The sequence below is a fragment of the Macaca fascicularis genome, chromosome 1 (genome assembly GCF_037993035.2).
Source record: "Macaca fascicularis isolate 582-1 chromosome 1, T2T-MFA8v1.1".
In the NCBI taxonomy this organism is placed as follows: Eukaryota; Metazoa; Chordata; class Mammalia; order Primates; family Cercopithecidae; genus Macaca; species Macaca fascicularis.
Window position 1 is genome coordinate 170,176,074 of NC_088375.1, and position 19,876 is coordinate 170,195,949.

Here is a 19,876-nt window from a genome sequence, read left to right on the forward strand (position 1 = left end):
TCAGGTTCAAATTCTGCTCTACTGGGGAAGATGGAGGCAGCAGTAAACAGAAGAGAAGGCCATCATGGCTACTTATGTTTTTGTTTTAAAACTTTGCCAGCACTTATGACACAGTATGGTCTAGTTCCCTGGACTCAAATAATTCCAAACATTACTGAGGATCCTCTTTCTCTTGCAGCCAAGATGCAATGTTCTTTACATGCAAAGGATACCACACTAGAGTAAAATACAGGAAGCCATTTTTCTCACTAGGATTTTCATAATTAGGATTTTCCTAATTTCATGATTGGGAGGAAACTATTAAATGAATCCAAATCTACTAAATTTTGCCTATGCCTCAAGGACTTTTTTCTTAAGTTTCTCTTGAAAAAATTTCAGACTTACAAGTTGCAAAAATAATAAAGTGAGTTTCCCTGTATCCTTCAACCACCTTCCCCCATTAATAACATCTTACATAACAGAACTTTAGGAACCTGCTCCGATCAGGGCTCACGCCTGTAATCCCAACACTTTGGGAGGCTGAGGCGGGCGGATCACTTGAGGTCAGAAGTTGAAGACCAGCCTGGCTAACATGGTAAAATCCCATCTCTACTAAAAATACAAAATTTAGCCGGTCATGGCTGCATGTGCCTGTAATCCCAGCTACTCAGGAGGCTGAGGCAGCAGAATTGCTTGAACCCGTGAGGCAGAGGTTGCAGTGAGCCGAGATCATGCCACTGCACTCTAGCCTGGGAGACATAGCGCGCTCCATCTCAAAAAAAAAAAAAAAAAAAAAAAAGTGGGGGTTGAGAGGAGAAGAAAAGAACTTGTTTCAACCCATACATCTATGGCCATCTATGATCTTGAAGGGTGCCAAGATCATTCAACGGGGAAAGAAGAGTCTTCTCAAAAGATAGTGCTGGGACAATTGGATATCCACATGTAAAAGAATAAAGTTGGACCCTTACAGCATATGTAAAAATAACTCAAAATGGATCAAAAATCTCAATGTAAGAACTAAATCTATAAAACTTTTAGAAGAAATCACAGGGACAAGTCTTCATGACCTTGGATTTGGCCAATGATTCTTAAACATGACACAAATAACATGCGAAACAAAGGAAAAATAAATTAAACTTCATTGAAATTAAGAACTTTTATGCATCAAAGGACGCCATGGAGAAAGTAAAAAGATGACCCATAGAATGGGAGAAAATATTTGCAAATCATATATCTGATAAGAGACTTGTTTCTAGAATATATAAAGCATCTTTACAACTCAATAATAAAAAGATAATTTAAAAATAGGCAAAGAATCTGAATAGACATTTTTCCAGGGAAGATACACAAATGATTAAACAGTTACCATATGAACCAGCAATACCACTCAAAAATATATACCCAAGAGAAATGAAAATTTATATCTATATCAAAACTTCTACACAAACACTTATAGCAGCATTATTCATACTAGCCAAAAGGTGAAAACAACCCGATGTCCGTCAGCTGAAGAATAAACAAAATACAGTGTTTATATACAATGGAATATTATTGTCATGAATTGGAATCAAGTAACGATATGTGTCACATCCTGGAAAAAGCTTGAAGATACTAAACTAAGTGAAAGAAGTCAGTCACAAAAGATCACATACTATGTATGTTACACGGCACAGCGACTTTCAGAAAGAGAGATTATCCAATGGGCCTAAACTAATCACATGAACCTTTTAAAAGCAGAGTTTCTTTGGCTAGGGCCAGAGGAGATCAGAGAGATACTCTAGCTGGCCCACAAGCAAACACCACACATGTTGTGAGCGTCTATGGTAGCCACAGGGCAAGAAACAAAACAGCCTCCATGAGCTTAGTGCAACCCCCAGATGACAGCTAGGAGGGAAACAGAGACCTCTGCCCTACGACAGCAGGGACATGAATTTTACCTATAACCAGTGAGCTTGGAAGAAGACTCCAAGCCCACAAGGGAATTGAGGTACCAGCTGCCATCTTGATTTCAGTCCAGTGAGACCCTGAGCAGTGAGACCCTGAGCAGAGAACCTAGCCCAGAGTTCTACCCTAAAGAAACTGGGATAGAATAAATTTGTGGTGTTTTAAGCCACTGAGTTTGTGGTAAGTTGTTACGCAGCCATAGGGCTAATAGGAAAGCCTTACCTGTAGAGATAAACCTAACTGTAGAGATAAACCTAGGTTTAGATAAAGATTCCCACTGTATGTCTTTCTTAGCCTCAGTTTTCTCATCTATGAAAAGGAGCCAAGTCTCTATTTCACACAGTTGATGAGAGGGGGAGTAGAGACAATGTACATAAAGGACTGAACACATGCGAAGTGCTCAGTAAATGGTAACTAATATGTTTTCCCACCCAGTGACAAGAGATGGTTCTGAGTATGTGGAAGTTAATCAAATGCTTTTTAAGCAAAAGAATCCTTACAAATCATTTCAAAGTCTAGTCCTACAGTGTGACATTAGTAACAGTGGTTTCCACAATGGGGTTCCAAAGACAATGTTAGGATGCCTAATTAACTTAACAAAAATTCAGTATAGGTAATGAGATACTGCATGGTGAGTTAATTAGGTTAAACTACAACTCAAATGCGGTTGGCATTATATTCAGGAAGGCACTCCAGGGGTAGGCAGGTCATGTTCTAAGCATGATGCCCATACTCCAGAAAGACACACTGCAAATATTTCCACTATCCATGTTCATCAACACCAGGCCCTTTGCCAATTGGCAAAGTGAATGTCAGAGGTGGATTTGTGTGGGTGTGTGACATGAATGGCTTCTTTGCTAGCAATATAAATGTGAGAAATGGTCCATCCCTGGTAAACTTAAACATATATTCAAATTATGAGAATTGGCCAAAATATTTTAGAAATGCCTCTACTCTTGTATGAATAAGGGTGTAGCCTTGATAGGCTTGTCCCCTAAGTGGACATGAGTCCAGCACAGTTGGAGGACTTCCAGTTGCTTGATGCCGACTATTAAAGATAACAGAACTATCCTCTGGAATGTTGTAATGTCTACAAGTGTAATGTGAAAGTGTAATGTCTACACTTCCATACAAAGTGGTGATCAGAACAACTAAAAGAAGACGGCTGGGACTTTATCAAGTATACAGAGTAATGTTGCAGAAATATTTTGTGCCTACTGGCTGATATATATGGCTGTTAATCAATGTCTGTATGTGCAGCAGAATGTCTCAGACTTGCTTTAGCTAAAACTAGGTAGCAAGGTTGTAGGATAGTAGCAAAACCTCTCACCTCAAATAATTTGGCAGCTATCAAAATCCACCAGAAAAAAGCACCAAGGAGTTGTGTATAACCAAACTGGCTTAGGTCAGCTTACAACGGGTGGGAATGACTGAGAGCTGTTTGCAATATTATATTTTTTAAAAGAAAAAGACTCAAAATGTGCTCTTCGTAAGACTAACTAAAACATCACGTTTTTTGGCTTGAGCCAGGAATTACGCCAGCTTAGTAACTCTGTTAACTCTGGTGAACTGGAACTGCTCAGAGGATCTGATTGATAGTTAATGGGCTGTCACCGGTAATGCTTTTCTTTTTATTTTTTTGCTGGAAGGAAAAAAGTTAATTCAGACTTACCAGATAGTTTGGTAGGTATTTTTTTACATTATTAGAATAAAATAATGAGTTCCCTATTACTAAGTCAGTCAATCTTTTTCACTTTAGAGACAAGGAAACTGAGGCCTGGGACAGATCAATAATTTTTCTATGATACTCCTTTTAGAAATCAGACCTCCTGATGGTATCTGTTGTGCCTCTCCCTTGCAGCAGTCCTGGGCTGTGCCTCAATCAAAAGGCTCCACTGCCTCAACCTGCTGGGTTCAATCCAGATCATTTAGCATCTTGAATTTTCCCACATTTCCATTGCTGAAGGCAAAAAGTTTATCAATCAGGTCCAAGAAGCTATTACTGTCTCCCAGAGATTTTTGAGCAAATTCTTCCTTGAAGTCTTTGTTATCAAATAGGTAACAAGGGGTTAATGAGATTAAAAACAAAACCCAGGTCCTGCTAATGAGTAACCCCTCAATTTAAAGCTTTCACTCAATTAAGTGGTACCTATCTCTAAAATTACCTCAAGTAATTAACATAATGAGGAAGGGAAATGCGAGGTATTGTGAGGGACACAAAGATATTGATAGAACCATTAGGGTTGGAAGGCACAAGCTAAGGAAGTGACTAGGCACTTATCTATGGGGTTCTAGAACAAATAGGTTGTAAATAGCCTGAAAGAAAGACAAAAGCTCCAACTCCCAGGGAATACGGCAGCAGGAAAATACCCACACTTGGCATGTTGATGTTATCCAGAAAAGGCTAAACAAGGACTGTCCCATTCTCTTTCCCTTTTCAAGCAATAACTTCACCAGAAAAGTGATTCCCCATCATTTGGAGTCACAAAACTAGCCATCTATATATCTTACTTTGTTCCTATCCCATGAGGCACAAAGAAACTCCAGCTTAGACATGGCACAATCACACAACTACTTTGACAGAGCTGGGCATGGACCTTGATCCTCTGACTCCACCAATCCATGTGATTCTGTGTTGAATTTTACATCTTAGACCTGCTCCCATTTTCTCTACCATTCCCTGATATTGCCATAGTCCTGTACATGCATTAAAAAACAAAAACAAAAACAAACAAACAACAAAAAACAAAAAAACCCCCAAAAAAACAGATCTCCAATTAACTTGATTGAGAATAATAGGACATAAATGAGATAGTGGAAGACCATCTTGAATACTGAATGCCACAGCTTAAAATCTAGATGATGGGTTGATAGGTGCAGCAAACCACCATGGCACATATATACCTATGTAACTAACCTGTATATTCTGCACATGTATCCCAGAACTTAAACTTAGAAAGAAGAAGAAGAAGGAGGAGGAGGAGGAGGAGAGGAGAAGGAGCAAGAGGAGGAAGAGGAGGAGGAGGAGGAGGAGGAGGAGGAGCAGGAAGAGGAAGAGGAAGAAGTCGTCATTGATTTTCATTGGAGAAGTAGCACAGAAATGTTTTCCATCCCCATGTGTGCTAAGAGTATGTCTGCTGCAAATATGTCTGCTGCTAGTATCTTAGAGGAAAGAAGTTAAGCACAGGTCATGAGCTGACAAATTACTACACTTAAGCTCTTCCCCCTGCTCCATAATGGATCCTTCTCACTGTAAGGAGATACAAACATTTAGAAAACACTAAACCAAACCAACACCTCCCAGGATCCTCTACAAAGGTTTCCTGGTTCAGTAAGGGAAGTCTGGAAGAGATCAAGTCATGTTCAAAGAGGATCACAAGCTGTGCTACCACAGGATTCTACTTTCCTTGCCTCTTAAGATCTAATCATTTCCTTTGTTTCCCAAGGAATACAACCATTACAGCCACAGGACCGCCAAGTTCAATCAATGACATAGAGTAGGCAGGGCAGCTACCCTGGGGTGGTGAAATACACTTTTCAAGTGTAAAAGGTTAAGCTAATAGGAGAAAGAAGAGTCATCAGGTAAAGGTACTACACTGTCCAGGTCCCTCCTCCTGATGAGAAGCTCATGGTGGTGATGATCACAATTTTAATCTATAGTCAATCATGTCATTCCTCAGCTCAAGATTCTCCACAGGTTCCCCTTACCCTTACAATGGCCTTTAAAGCCCTAGTGATGCTCTTACTGTCTTCCTGCCCCACTCGCCTCCCTGCTATTCATCCCACTGGGCCAAGCTCTGCCCAGAGAACCCACATGGCAAACTCCTTTGTCTCCCTTGAGTTCTTGCTCAAGTATCATTTTCTCAATGAGGCCTCCAGTGACTATTTTATTTCATTGCAACCCCACAACTCCCTGTCAACTCTCCCTCGTCCCACACTCACTTGATTCTCCTTTATTTCTTTTTTATTGAATAGTACTAGCCATTCTCCAACATATGATATCATTTATTTCCCAGTATTCATGATGTCTATTGTCTAGCTCTCCCCAATGGAATGCAAATGGAATGCAACTTCCATATAGAAATGGATTTTTGTCTGTTTTTATCACTGATGAATTAGTAGAACTAAAAAGTACCTAGCACATAGTATACACTGAAAAACTATTTGAAGATCACTTCTTGATCTTTTGGCTAGGATCAAATGTAATAAATATTTGTTAAATAAATGAGATGTCATTCACTAACAATAACAGCAGCTAGCATTCACTACCGACTATGTCTCAGACGTATAACAAGGGCTTTACCCGCTTCATATCATCACAAGCCCATGAAATAGGTACTAATAGCATCCCCAATTTACATGACAAAACTGAGGCTTAAATGACTTGAACAAGATCACATTGCTAGTAAGTGGAGAAGTCAGAATGAAAACCCAAGTCTGCCTAACTCCAGTTAATTGCAATGCTAAATTTCCCACTCCAGCTCTGCTAGACAAGTTTTGCAATTTTGTTTACTAGGAGGAACAGTTTGAAATACAAGAAAGAATTGCTCCAGTAAATTCAGAGACAAGTCTCCAGAGAAAATTTCCCTAGAAATGTTTCTATATTATAAAATGTGCTTCTATGGTATAGTAGAAAGAACAATAATAAAAGGATAAAAACCTGGGTTCAGATTCAGACTCTTCCTCCTAACCAGCTCTGAGACCAATTTGTGAGTAATAAGCTAAACCAAGGGATAATGATGCCTATTGTGCAAGACTTTTTAAAGGATTAAATGAGATAATATTCATGAAAATGCATAATCGTGTCTGGCTCATTACTTGGTCGTTCCTTCTTTCCAATGTGACAGCCTCACTGACAGAGTCTCATAAATGAGTAAATGTTTACTAAGCACCTAGTGTGTGCCAGGCACTATGCCGGGTGTTTTGTTTATGAACACTGTAAGCTGGTCTGTTACACAGTAAGACAGGTTCCAAATCTAGAGATGAGGCAGATCAGCAAAACAGCTGTTCTAGAACCACATGAGAAATGCTACTGCAACTTATGTACTGAACATCATAGGACGCAATGCTGACATTAAATACTGAAATTGCTTGCTTTGGCTAAAATGAGAATGGAGAGATAGCGATAACTGACTGCAGAATCACCAGGAAAAAAAAAAAAAAGAAAACGTTAAATGGACAGGTATATTAGAATTGGGACTACATTGCTGAAGAAGAATCCATGTTACATTGTCCTTAACTTAAAACTAATTTGAAAATGTTCCATGTTGGTCTAGTTTACGTGCTACTTATCAAGAAAAAGACTACTTGAATAAACAAGTATTTTTTTCAGATATTTGCAACCTATATATGAAAATCCTATTAACAATCTCTTCTACCACTTCCTTTCCAAACTATGAAGCATACCCTGAATTCCAAAAATGAAAGTATCTGATAATCTCAAATTTTATACACGCCTTAAGTTTAGGAAGTAGAGCTAGGTAAAAGAAGGAGTCAAGTCAATGCCCTTCCCAATGTTTAAAATTAATACCAAGAGTTGAAACCATGAATCCCAACCACTTTTCTATAATCATAGAAAGATTAGCATGTTAGTTTAATTTCTGCACACCACTTCAGACCACCTGCATCCCCAAATAGTGTCAGATAACAGGCCTTTCTTCATACATTAATTTTACATTACCCTCTCTCCCAGGCAGCTAGGGAGCTAACAAGCAGTCCCTGTGGCTCAATCTGAACAGAATTGGCATGCATTCAGGCAGCACAACTACAGCTGTTGCATAATAGCATTTCTCATGTGAGGAAGCCGTATCAACACAAATACTAATAGTCAAAATGATTCAAGAAGAGAAAAAATGCTTTGAGAGATTCTGAATTTGCAAGGATAGGAATTCATTTTCATTATTAATTGCATATGCTTATATTCTAAAGAACCTGAACAAATGTCACACCAATCATACTGGAAACACATCTGGGTTGAGGAGGCTCTTAGGGTAATTTAAATTCAGCCTCTTGCACAAAGTAGTAGGGTCTGTATTATTTCTTGTCTGTTTTAGTTACAACCTGAACATAACTTCCACAGCTCCCCAATTCTGTTTCCCGAAGGACACTCCAAAGCAATTATTTTTTGTAAGTATCTGGTTCAATTAAAATTAGTAGAAATTGCTAAATAGTTACCATAAATGGAGATTCGGGATTTGCTGGAAGGAAAATCTAAGAATTAATACCATTAGGATTAATCTAGATCCAAAATTTTTACTTTTCTATGCCATAAGCATATATATTGATTTCTCTCTGTGTGTATTTTCCTCCTAAATCATCCAGTACTGTATGTGACATGACCAAAATCACATGGATGGCAGCATACCAATGAGGAGATCTGGAGATTACACATAGTCAGGATGTCTCTGTTATGACCAAGGAGGCAAATATGAGCTCCGGAACCTAGAAACTAGTCACTTTGCTTCTTTCTCAGCATATTATAAAATAGGTCATTTAATTATAATTACTAAGAACAAATTTGGATTCTGTAAGAACAAATCAGGTCAAATTATGCCACTTAATTTAATATACAGGTAGAAATTGTATGCATTAATACATAACTTGATTTCACCAAGGCATTTGACAAAGTATTGCATGTTCCATTCTTGAGAACAAGAAGGCACACTGAGCTAGACTGTCAGACTTGGAACTTTGACACCATCATAAAAAGCTAAACTACTGCTGGAGACTAAAAAGAATATAAATAGGAGTTATCACATAGCTTTGCTGCTGTGGTAAATACCAATGATCCTATGGTCAACTATGCATCTAACTTGGCTGCCTACAACTACATTCCTCCCCCACTGCCCAGTTCAGTTTTTCAAAACCTGGAAGTGAAACCTAGGAATTCCTTCCTTACAATGTTAAAGCTAAAAGACTTTTATATTGAGCTACAAAAGAGAAAACTCACAGTCAAGCTAGCAAGAGTCCTTTTTAACTAGATAGCCATATGGACACCTCTTGAAAAAAGCCATATGGTTAGACTTGTTATTTTTGGCCTCTTTACCTTTAACTCCTTTCTTGTATATAGAGGCCTCCAGTTATTACCAACAAGTGATAAATCACTCTGAATTTCCAAGGCCACAAAAAGCATTCACTGGCAACCATTCCAGGTTTCACTTTTAGCTGAAGACCCCGGAGAATTCTTAACTGAGGGATGTTCACAGTTTCCAAAATGTTATTTTATTTAGAGCAACACTTCAGATCTAAACTTTATCTTGATAGCTAAGGTTCGAACAGAGAAAGTAAAACATGATGGAAATGAATTGTATAAAGTATGAAGGAACATACCAATTTAACTTTTCCTCCAATTGTTTAAGAGACAGGAATGAGAGAAATGTCCCTCCTAAAAAGATTATCTGGAACAGAAGCTGCAAACTGGCAACTTAATTTAATCTGCGTAGGTGTTTTGTTTGACTCACATATGTTGTTGTTTTAAATTGAGCTAATGTTTAAAATTCAGGAAATTTCACATTTTAAAAAATCTGAATTTCCAACATCTTTTGAAAAACTAGAAGATCTGGCATCCCCAGACTAATATTCCTGCTGCCAACAAGTGGCTTCCATTGAACAGCAACTGTTTCCTTTAGGTGGCTCCTACCATCTCCAGTTCTGTCATAGGCATTCAAGGCCTACCTACTTCACTCATTTCCATTTCCTGACTGCCAGCCCATTAAAAGACTAGAAATTAAGCACTCTTTCCTTTGAGTCTTTTTCATCGCTACCATTCCTGGTAAGATGCAACTCAAAGGTCAAATGCCTTGTGTTTGAAATACCTCCTGAATCTTACAGATTTATCAAATTCTACCTGTATCACTTCCCCCTGCCATAGCTGCTGGGAAGCAAGGATACCCTTACACATAGTTACTGCCTCCTTTTTTCCATGGCACTCAACACACTGCTTTACATAAAGCAGATATTTAATAAAATGTCTAGTAGTTATCTTACAGCTCTATGGCTTACAGCAGCCTTTCAACATAAAACAATGTTTCATCTTAGAACAGTATTTCTCAATTGGGGATAATTTAGCTTGGAGGAAGTTACTGCTGGTGTCTAGTGGGTAGAGGCCAGAGAGGTTGTTAAACATCCTAAAATGCACAGGACAGCCCCCTCCCCTGCCATCATCACATGTCATTTGTGTTAAGGTTGGGAAAACCTGACACAGAATGACTCAGATGAACACAGAAATATTGCTGTAAATTTGCAGAGGGAAGAAATTAATGTGGTTTACTCAAAGTAACCCAGCTTGCAATAGAATCAAGATTTGAACTCTGGTGGCAGGCTGTCAGAATGTGACAACAGAAATGGAGAATAGAAAAACAGAACAAGGATGGAAATTTGTGCCTCTGTTTGGCATGAACTTGTGTAAAAATATCCAGAGGTCAGAGATTAACATTCACTAATATAAAGTGTATCTTACCTTTTGTCAAATAAATAGCCTGATTATGAAAGAGTCCAGAAGTCACTTAAATGGTGGCAGAAAAAACTTAAACCACACATCAAGCTTATCACATGTATATACTGAAAAACAAAGTTCTACTCCCCCAAAAGACTTTTTGTGTAGCTATTCAAAACAAATACCTGAAGTGACAACTAATCCATGTGCTGATGAGCAGAGAATACAAATGACTGAAATAACAGTTTCAAATGAAAATTACTCTTTAGGAGAAAGAAAAGAGGAAGGTACAGCAACTTGAGGAGTGGAAATGTTGAATTTAGCCTGAAATTGGCAGGGATGTGTGTGTCCCTAGCCACACCTGCAGACTGTTATTTTGTCTTAGTTACTCCAGTTGGCCTGCAGTAGCCTCTCTCCATTCAAAGTAGAGGAGGAACAGCAGCAAATGTTAAAAGGGGAAGAGCAGAAGTCGAATCATTTGCCCTTGAAACCTAGGGGGCTTCTGCTTTTTTTTTTTTTTTTTTTTTTTTTTTGAGACAGAGTCTCACTCTGTTATCCAGGCTGGCGTGCAGTGATGTGATCTCAGCTCATTGCAACCTCTGCCTCCTGCGTTCAAGCCATTCTTGTGCCTCAGCCTCAGCTGGAATTACAGATGTGCACCGCCATGATTGGCTAATTTTTCTATTTTTTGTAGAGACAGGGTTTCACCATGTGGGCTGGGCTGGTCTCAAACTCCTGACCTCAGGTGATCCACCCGCCTTGGCCTCCCAAAGTGCTGGGATTACGGGCTTGAGCCACCATGCCCAGCCCTGCTTGCTTTTTCAGTGACCGTCAGGCAGGTCCCTCAGTTTCTAAGATCTAGAAAGTGTGAATAATAATTTCTAACTCGTAGAGTTATGGAAAATAATAACAATCAGTAACTTTATATATAAAATCTTATTAAAAAGTCTTACTATACATGCCAGTGACTATGCCAAATGTTTTATCTCATCTGACTCTCATATCAACACTGTGAGGTGGCCACCAGGTTCAGATGAGAAAAGGACACAGTTGATAAGCTGAGAAAGGCCATTTCAAGTTCAAACGAAGGCAATTGTATTCTAGAGCTGGGGTTCATAACCACTTTGCTGCCTAGCTTTCCCAGTTCAAAGTGCTAATTATTGCTTTGTAAATTTGGAGCCAAAGGAAATCCTGGGGTTCACAGGGAATCATTTCCTCGTGGCCAGAGCTAAACACAGATGGAACAGATTGTCTTCTGCAGTAAGACACTCCCCATCATTGTAGCGGGAAGAGGCTGAGTGACCACTTGGAGATGGTGGAGACAGAGATGAGCCGGAGAGGGTGGTGAGCTCTACTTCTCTAAGGTCCATTCTAATCTTGCAATTTTATAATTTTTTGTCTGAACTCTAGATTTTCTAATAACCTCTCTCTGGAATCTGATGGTTATTTATTTTCCGAGGCAATTCCTACTCCTTTCTCTGGTCTTTCTTCCACATCTTTATTTTCTCATGATCCTAGCATGCTATAATGGAAAGAACCAGGGCTATGAAATATAAAAGCCCTGGATGTGAATGTTCAATCTCCCTTACAATAGTTGATACTTGACAAGGTACTAAGACTTCCTCTCATGAGGATTTCCTCATCTATAAAATAAGAAGTAACATCAAATGAGAAAAAAACAGATTAAAGTACACTGCCTGCTCTACAGCAGAAGTACGATTAGTCTCCTTCATTTGCAAACCTACTACATACCATACTCTATCTGCTTTAATGTCCTATACCTGTAGAGATCTTAGGTACACTAAAAATAAGCACAGTCCAAAATATCTATGATCTAAAAGGCGTTTTACCTGCCACATAGATATCAGCAAAAGGAAAATGAATTCTCCACTACAAGGACCAGAACCATTACCAAATCCAGTGGACTTTGACGCTCCAAATCCCAATGTACTCACAGTCATATTAAGCCCATAGATATTCCCCTCATTACAATCTCCAGGAATAACAATTATACGTGCCTTGAACTTTCAAGGACCCACAGCACTCCAATATGCAACATCTTACTTAAATCATACCACAATCTTGCGAGAGATTTACAGGAGCACTCGGCATGGTCTGCATGTATCTGAATCTTTGTCCCAGTGAGCCAATCTCTCTGGCAATTTCTGGTTTTAGCAATTTAAAAATTGTGCAAACCTGGATAATGACCACCAGAAAAACAAAATAACAAGACAGAAATGAACTTAATCAGAAAAAAAGATTTATTAGAAAGACATTAGAAACACAACAAGAGGCAGAAACTTAGTGGTTAGGTAGTTGAGAACATCGCCCAGGAGATCAAGTCACCTAAAGAGCCTTGCTGAAAGGCGACTGTGAATACCTGGCTGTCACTGGACTCTCTTTTTTTCTCCATAACCTTAAAATTATTGGCTGTCCCATTTCTATTGCTGCCTAATGCTCAAAGTCCCAGGTAATAGTCTTTAACGGCCTAGTGTATGTAACATACATACTGACCCAGCTGCCATAGCAGGAGACAGGATCACTTGCCTTCCCCTGTAGCTCCCACCAGCTCCTAGAGCCGAAAGGGTGCAATGATGCAAGTCAGCTGAAACAGCAATAAGTGTCCGAAACTTCACTGAATCTTCATCTTAATGCTGTTGAAGCAATTCTACTTTACCTCCCCATTCCTTTTTTGTGACAAGAGAAGATACTGATTTGCTCAGGTTCACGCAACTGGTCACGTACCAGCGCTGAGAATCCACCCCAGGCTCCTGGTTCTTGACTCCCATTAAAATTTTCCTTAAAAAGCAGTTTTAACTAGTACTCTAAGTCACCCTAAATATTGGTTTTATATGAATGTTATAATCTCTCTTCAGTATTCTATCATAAATGTGAAATGTATGTATGTGGGACATGTTCTATCTGGGTTGCCAGTTTTTCAGCATTTAAAAAATATGTTTTTCTGAAAGGTATTATTTCTTCCTAATCCTAAACTGAAAAATCTTAACAGTAATCATGCAAGACAAAATACGTCTAAGAGTATTCATCTGAGAATCATTTTCTCTGCTATGTCTTAGATAAATCTCTCCTATTGTTAATAAACTGAGAAGGGATGCAAATGTCACAATATTAAAATAGGTATCTAGATTAGGTTTTGAAAAATATCACAAAATCCACCTCACAGTCTTAATTTTGCATTTATATATAATGTTGTAGTGTTTTCCTTCTATCCTTGGAGATTTAACAAAACTTCTCTACTTTAAAAAGCACCCTAGGTGATTTCATGGTCAAAGAAAAATAAAGACTTATAAAATTACTGAATAACTTGAGCGTTTTACCCTAAGATCCTTTTCCTTCCTACTGTTTTTTTAGCCAAGAAAGACAAATGAACTATAAAGCTGTTCATCTTTAGTTGATTCAAATACACCTTTTTAATAACAAGTGGCTGAAGCCAAAGAAAGGATTAAAGATGGTGCTCTTTCATCAATTCCTTATTACAGCCTGGGATTTACTTTGCAATTAGTCCCTCCTGGGCAGAGCTGAAGCCCAGTGAACTTGTTATTACCAAGTCTGGAGATCTCTACAAAATGAAAACTCCACACTTGCTACAAGGGGCGGGTACCACAGGCATGAAAGGTGCCAAGGTAGAGGGAGTTATAGGGCCTTTTGCTAATGACAGTTCAAAGAGATGAGCAGCCCCAACCCTCAGAAATAAAAGCAGAGAGGATTTTTCATCCATACTCACAGTTAGGAACAAGGTAACAGAGAAAGAAAGAGTATGAACTTCATTAAATTTTCAGTCCTGTTGCCCTATTGCTTTTTCTCTTATAATTAGCAATAAAAGCCTTAAAGGAAAAAAAAAATTCCCTTTGTGCTTGTCTTCTGGGCAGCTAAGATGAGGGGAGTAGCAGCCAATCACAGAAAGAGGAGAATCCTGGGGGTGGGGAATGGCAGGAGACACCAAAGAAAAGAAAATGCCTGGGAGCCCTGGGCCTTTTTCAAGGATAAAAAGATGAACTAGGGAGGCAACTTATCCAGACTGCAGAAGTTGTCTTGGGCTTCAGAGTAATAAACAGCCTGCGGCGGTAAACCAGTGTCAGACCTGGGAGTGTCTTAACAGAAGACTGAGTATGGTTCTCTAAATGCGGTACATCTCTATCTTCCTTAGCCCTCTTACTCTCAGGCTTAGTGAGAGAACAACTTAGGGACTGAGGAGGAACATATCTAAGGGTAGCAGGTGTTTAACATCAATCACTGAAAGAAGTTTTCCAGGACAGACCCAACTCATATGTGCTTTGCCTGGCAGGTCTGTTTCATGTAAGGTAGGCATGATTATCCCCATTTTACACATGAGGAAATTGAGGTTTAGACAGATATATTTGTGAATCCAAGGTCACACACACAAAAAAAGACCATATGCTCTCACAGCCTCTGCTAAATCCAGTGCTATTTCTTCCACCAGAAGCTCTCACCCACCTTCACACTAGCATTTGTGTAGTGCTTTACACTTAATTCAAGAACACCTCTCCAGGCATTCTCATGTAATTCCTATAAAAACACATCAGGAAGGTGATATGGTTTGGATTTGTGTCCCCGCCCAAATCTCATGTAGAACTGTAAACCTCAATGTTGGAAGAGGGAGGGGCCTGGTAGGAAGTGATTGGATCATGGGGGTGGATTTTCCCCTTGCTGTTCTCATGATAATGACTGAGTTCTCACAAATTCTTGTTGTTTAAAAGCGTGTAGCACCTCCCCCTTCTCTCTCTTGTCCTCCTGCTCTGGCCATGTGAAGATGTACCTGCTTTGCCCCTCGCCTTTCACCATGGTTTTAAGTTTCCTGAGGCCTCCTCAGCCATGTTTTCTGTACAGCCTATGAAACCCTGAGCCAATTAAACCACTTTTCTTTATAAATTACCCAGTGTCAGATATTTCTTTACAGCAGTGTGAGAATGGACTAATACAGGAGATGAGATAACATTCATTTTTCTACTTTAAGATTTAAAGATGAGGACATGGAGGACCCAACTTTAAATTATTTGCCCAGACAACATACTGGTGGTTTGAACTCAAGTCTTCTGACCCCTAAAGGTGTATTTTTTCTGCTAAATATCACATTTTTGACAAATCAAAAAGAAGCTATTTTCCCTCTGGAGCTGAATTTCCATTCTCACTCTCGGCTCCTGAAAGCTTATTCTTACTTTTGAGTTTCCACATTCTCTATCTCCTGGACTGTCTGCGGATTCCTACTCCAATTCTCCCATTTTCCTGCCCCTGCTTCTTCCGCAGAGGCTTTAGAGCCCATGCTCCACATCTACCTATGCAAGACGTTTTTCCACCCCAGAAAGTAAGATAACAACAACATCAATGAAAGTAAAAACATCACCTTTCATCTTAACATTAAACAGGCAGCTCACTAGCTCAACTCAATTGGCATATGCTGTGGTCTCAACTGTGGCCTCGAACTCAAGGACAAAGCAAAGATGGGTAGGGCAGTCCCTGACCCCAGGGAATGTATAACATAGTGGGCCAGGCAGAAGTGATACAACTAACTATAATGCAAGACTCCAGTAAGTAGTACCATCGAGGCACGAAAAGTAGAGTAAAAGGAACCCTTTCTAGCTGGGAGAAATGAGGGGAGGTTCTGTGGAGGTAGCTATGATCCTAAAGTCAGTGTCCTGGTCCTATCCTAACACATCAAGAACAACCTTCAAAGCATGATGTGTGAAATACATACTAATTTACAAGTCATGAACTTCCAAGGCCTTTTTTCTTGGGACCTCAAAATATTCACATCTCACAAGAGATGACAGAGTTTACTATTAATCTCATTTTATAGGTAAGTTGAAATTCTTACCTAACAAGTCACAAAAAGAACTGAAAAGCAAATTCAGCTCCTATCTACCAAAGGTTTTCAATGACTTTACAACTACAGGTTCCTAACTGTTCCAAAAAAAACATGCTCTAATGGGGGAGCTACTTGAACAAAGAACAGGCAATTTGATGTATTATACAGAAAAACGCAGTGAAAATACCAAACAGCTTTAACTGTATTTAAAACAATTTTCTAGGTACTCTTTGAACATCTTCTCTAAACTATCACCGTGAGTACTGGGCAAGAACAAAACCATGACACAAGATACACCAGATACTTTTCATAAGAGTAACCTCCTCTGAATCTTTCTTGACACATTCACTTCACTCCAACTAGGAAAAAAAACCACGCACTTTCTCTCAGTATACCCACTACAACCTGCCTGATTTTGACTCCTAGCTCTGCTGTCATGAGCATGTAGCTCTGAGTCATTTAATCTCTGTCCCTCCATAACCCTCCTCTGCATTAAAATAACAGTACTTACCTCATTGGTGGTTGGGAAGATCAAACAAAGTAATACACATAAACTGTTTGGAACACTGCCAGACACCTAGAGAGCATTAATAGGTCGTCATTGGGTGTGGTGGTGAGGATTACACAAGATAATGCAGGAAAAAGTATTTAGCACTTAGCAAGTGCTCAACCAATGATGGTTCTATCACCTGTCTGCATCCCTGAAGAACTTTGGCCCCTCTGAATTTTTTATTTCTAGAGCCTAGCAAAACGCCAAGCACAGCGGCAGTGCTTATTAAAAGTTCAATGAATATGTGGCAGGTGTCAGTCCAGTCTGACACGTGAAGCCCATCGGCAGCTCCTGGTCAGCCTTGCTCGCGCCTGGCATTTAAGAAGGCGTGCAGACTGCAATGACAGGGCAGTGCCTCCACACACCATCGGATTGTGCGTGGGGCTACCATTTCAACCTTGTTTGAAAAGAACAAAATGCAGGCCAAGGCAGGCAGGTAGAAGTGGAAGGGATGTGGAGGTGGCGACCCGGGGTTTGCAGGCAGGGCAAGAGGAGCTGAAGGGGCAGGTGAGGTGTCGGCGTGGAAGACAAAGGGAAGAACGGCGAGGGGAGAGACTAGCGAGCTGCCGGCGACGAAGAGGAGGACCCGGCGGGGCGGGGCCAGGCGCGAGGCGGGGGAACAAAGAGCCGCCTCGCGGGCCGCGGGGTCCGGGAGGCTGGCAGGAGGGTCAGGGAGAAGGCTGGCCCGGGAAGGAGGGCGCCGGGAAGACGGGGCGGGGCGCGGCCAAGAGCGGGAGGGGCGGCGGGGTCCAGGGGCGAAAGTTGGGCGTGGATGGGGTGCGCCCAGGGAGGGGGAAGGGGTGAGGGTGTCAGGGTTCGCCCAGAGAGAGGGAGGATCGGCGGGGTAGGGTGGGCCCAGGAAAGGGGAGGAGTGGCGGGGTGGGGTGTGCCCCATAGGAGGGGGCGGGGTGCGGCCCGGGGGCGGGGAGGTCCGGTCTGGCTACAGCGATTTTGTGCACCTAACCAGGTCCCTGAGCTGAGGGCCTTCGCCGAGCCGCTCTCCGAGGCCCAGGAAAGCCCGCAGCCTCCAAGGGTACAGCAGGAGGAATGTCCCCTCCTCTCCCCTCCCTTCCAGACCTCGCAGCATAGTCATAGTTGCAAGATGAGCAATAAGGAGACAGCCACCCTGACAGTAATGCCTGTGGCTCCCGGGGCTGAGCAGTACGGGGGCTCCCCAGTGGCTCTTGACTGCCCTCGTGTATCTTGTTCCTTTCCATCTGCACTGGGGCTGGTGGCCTTGGGAAAACAAAAGCAGTTCCTGCACGGTCATCCAGAGCTTAAAACTGGGTGGTGGTTTAATAAAAAGTTACCTCTAGTTTCACACCAAGTGAGATGCCAGTTTAGAAGAAATCTGAACTACATCCAGAAAAGAAATGTTCTTCTGGGTGAGGAAGAAAAAAAGTTCTTTCCAGAAAAAAGTTTGGAAATCTTGGCTTCAAAGACTGCTGTTATCAATATCAAAATATCAATTCATGGAAACGAAACTATAAACAAAAACTATCACCATTTCTTGAACAGCCACTCTGTGCTCCTGGTGTACATCCTCGCACCTTGTCTTCACAATCCATTCAAACATCTGATCAGTGTCTCAATCAGAGAGGCATAGCGCTACACTGCGGGCTTTGTAAAACGGTTGGAGAGAGGTCCCAGGCCTCACAGAACTTGCCATCCACCTCAAAGTAGGCACAATTTGCAAAGGAGGGGATTTACAACGGGTACGTTGCCCATGAGTATCTCCAGGTCAGTATATCTTTCCATTATACCATAGTGGAAGATATATTTATTTATATCTTCCTAAATATAGTACAATTTCAGTCTTAACATCTGTTTCTACTCCCTTGCTTAGGAAAGCAAAATGAAACCAAGCAGAGGTACCTATATACAAAATGAAAGAATTAAACCCAACAGGTAAATCCAACTAATGGAAAACTGACGATAGAATTCTGGTACACCCAAAAGAGAAAGGTCGAGACTTGCTAGAAAAGTCATTAAGTCAAAGACCCTGTTCCTCAAGAAACAGTTCTAATGTATGCCATTAAGTTCCAGTGATTAAATGTGTCACATTTAAGTAAAAAAGTGTCTTCTCCTTTTAAGACATTTTCAGCAGCTGGGTGCGATGGCTCATGCCTGTAATCCCAGCACTTTGGGAAGACAAGGCAGGTGGGATGGTTTGAGCTCAGGAGTTTGAGATCAGCCTGGGCAGCATGGCAAAACCCCATGTCTACAAAAAAAATACAAAAATTAGCCAGGCATGGTAGCACACACCAGTAGTCCTAGCTACTTGGGAGCCTGAGGTGGGAGGATCGCTAGAGCCCAGGAGGTGGGGGTTACAGTGAGCTATGATCGCACCACTGCACTCCAGCCTTGGTGACAAAGACCCTGTCTCAAAAAAATAAAAATATTTTCACCTTTGCCCGTGTATCTCCATTGTGCCCATCAGGGTTACCTTTATGTTAGAAGAGGTCAGTGCTTGTCCTACATTTCCAAAGTAGGCAGAACAACAAGAGCTATTATATAAGGACTATCCCCAACCTCTTCACTTACAAAAGAAAGGGAAACAGCGTCACAGGCTAGCAAGGCCTGGAATTGAGCCCAAAACAATGATCTCCCCAATAGTATACTGGAAGTTTTACCCATTAGTCTAACAAACCCCTGGCTTATTCACATTTAATTCTCTAAAGAAGCTCTACAAAATATAAACAATTGGAACCTACATTTATGTATGTATGGGGGGACTCATCAGTAAAAACACTTCTAACTGTATGCCTCAAATTGTTTAACATGAGTTAAACAAAACTTTTTCATCCTTCTAACAAAACCCTTCAGGTCTACCCACCATGCTACACAGTGACACATCTGAAAATGTTGACTGAAAAAGTAATCTAGCAAGTACTCTCTTTATTCACATGTAAGAATTCATGTTAAAAATATGAAATCATACTTTGTATGAACAAAGATGATACAAAGGCATCACTTAGTATCTTGGCTCTGGAAATTTTTGGAGTTTTTTTTTTTTTTTTTGCTTTTCCACATAAATATATTCTGTATTTTCTCTAAAGTAAACCAGTGCTTTGACAGATTTTAAATTTTTCCCCTTCACTAAAGGCATTATTCAATTTCAATG

At 40.5% G+C, this 19,876-nt stretch overlaps 1 protein-coding gene across 6 annotated transcripts in view; it reads right to left on the reverse strand.

Moving 5' to 3' along the window:
* Nucleotides 1-19,876, reverse strand: part of CACHD1 (cache domain containing 1) — a 227,102-nt gene that overhangs the window by 173,282 nt on the left and 33,944 nt on the right. For 2 of the 6 annotated variants that reach the window (XM_065521147.1, XM_074004826.1), the window contains exon 1: nucleotides 16,714-17,348. The exons of the other annotated variants lie outside the window; for them this stretch is intronic. In XM_065521147.1, coding sequence (XP_065377219.1) covers nucleotides 16,714-16,718 — 5 coding nt within the window. In that variant the 5' untranslated portion in view covers nucleotides 16,719-17,348. Of the gene's footprint in view, nucleotides 1-16,713; nucleotides 17,349-19,876 lie in introns of those variants that run through there. 6 annotated transcript variants of the gene reach the window in all.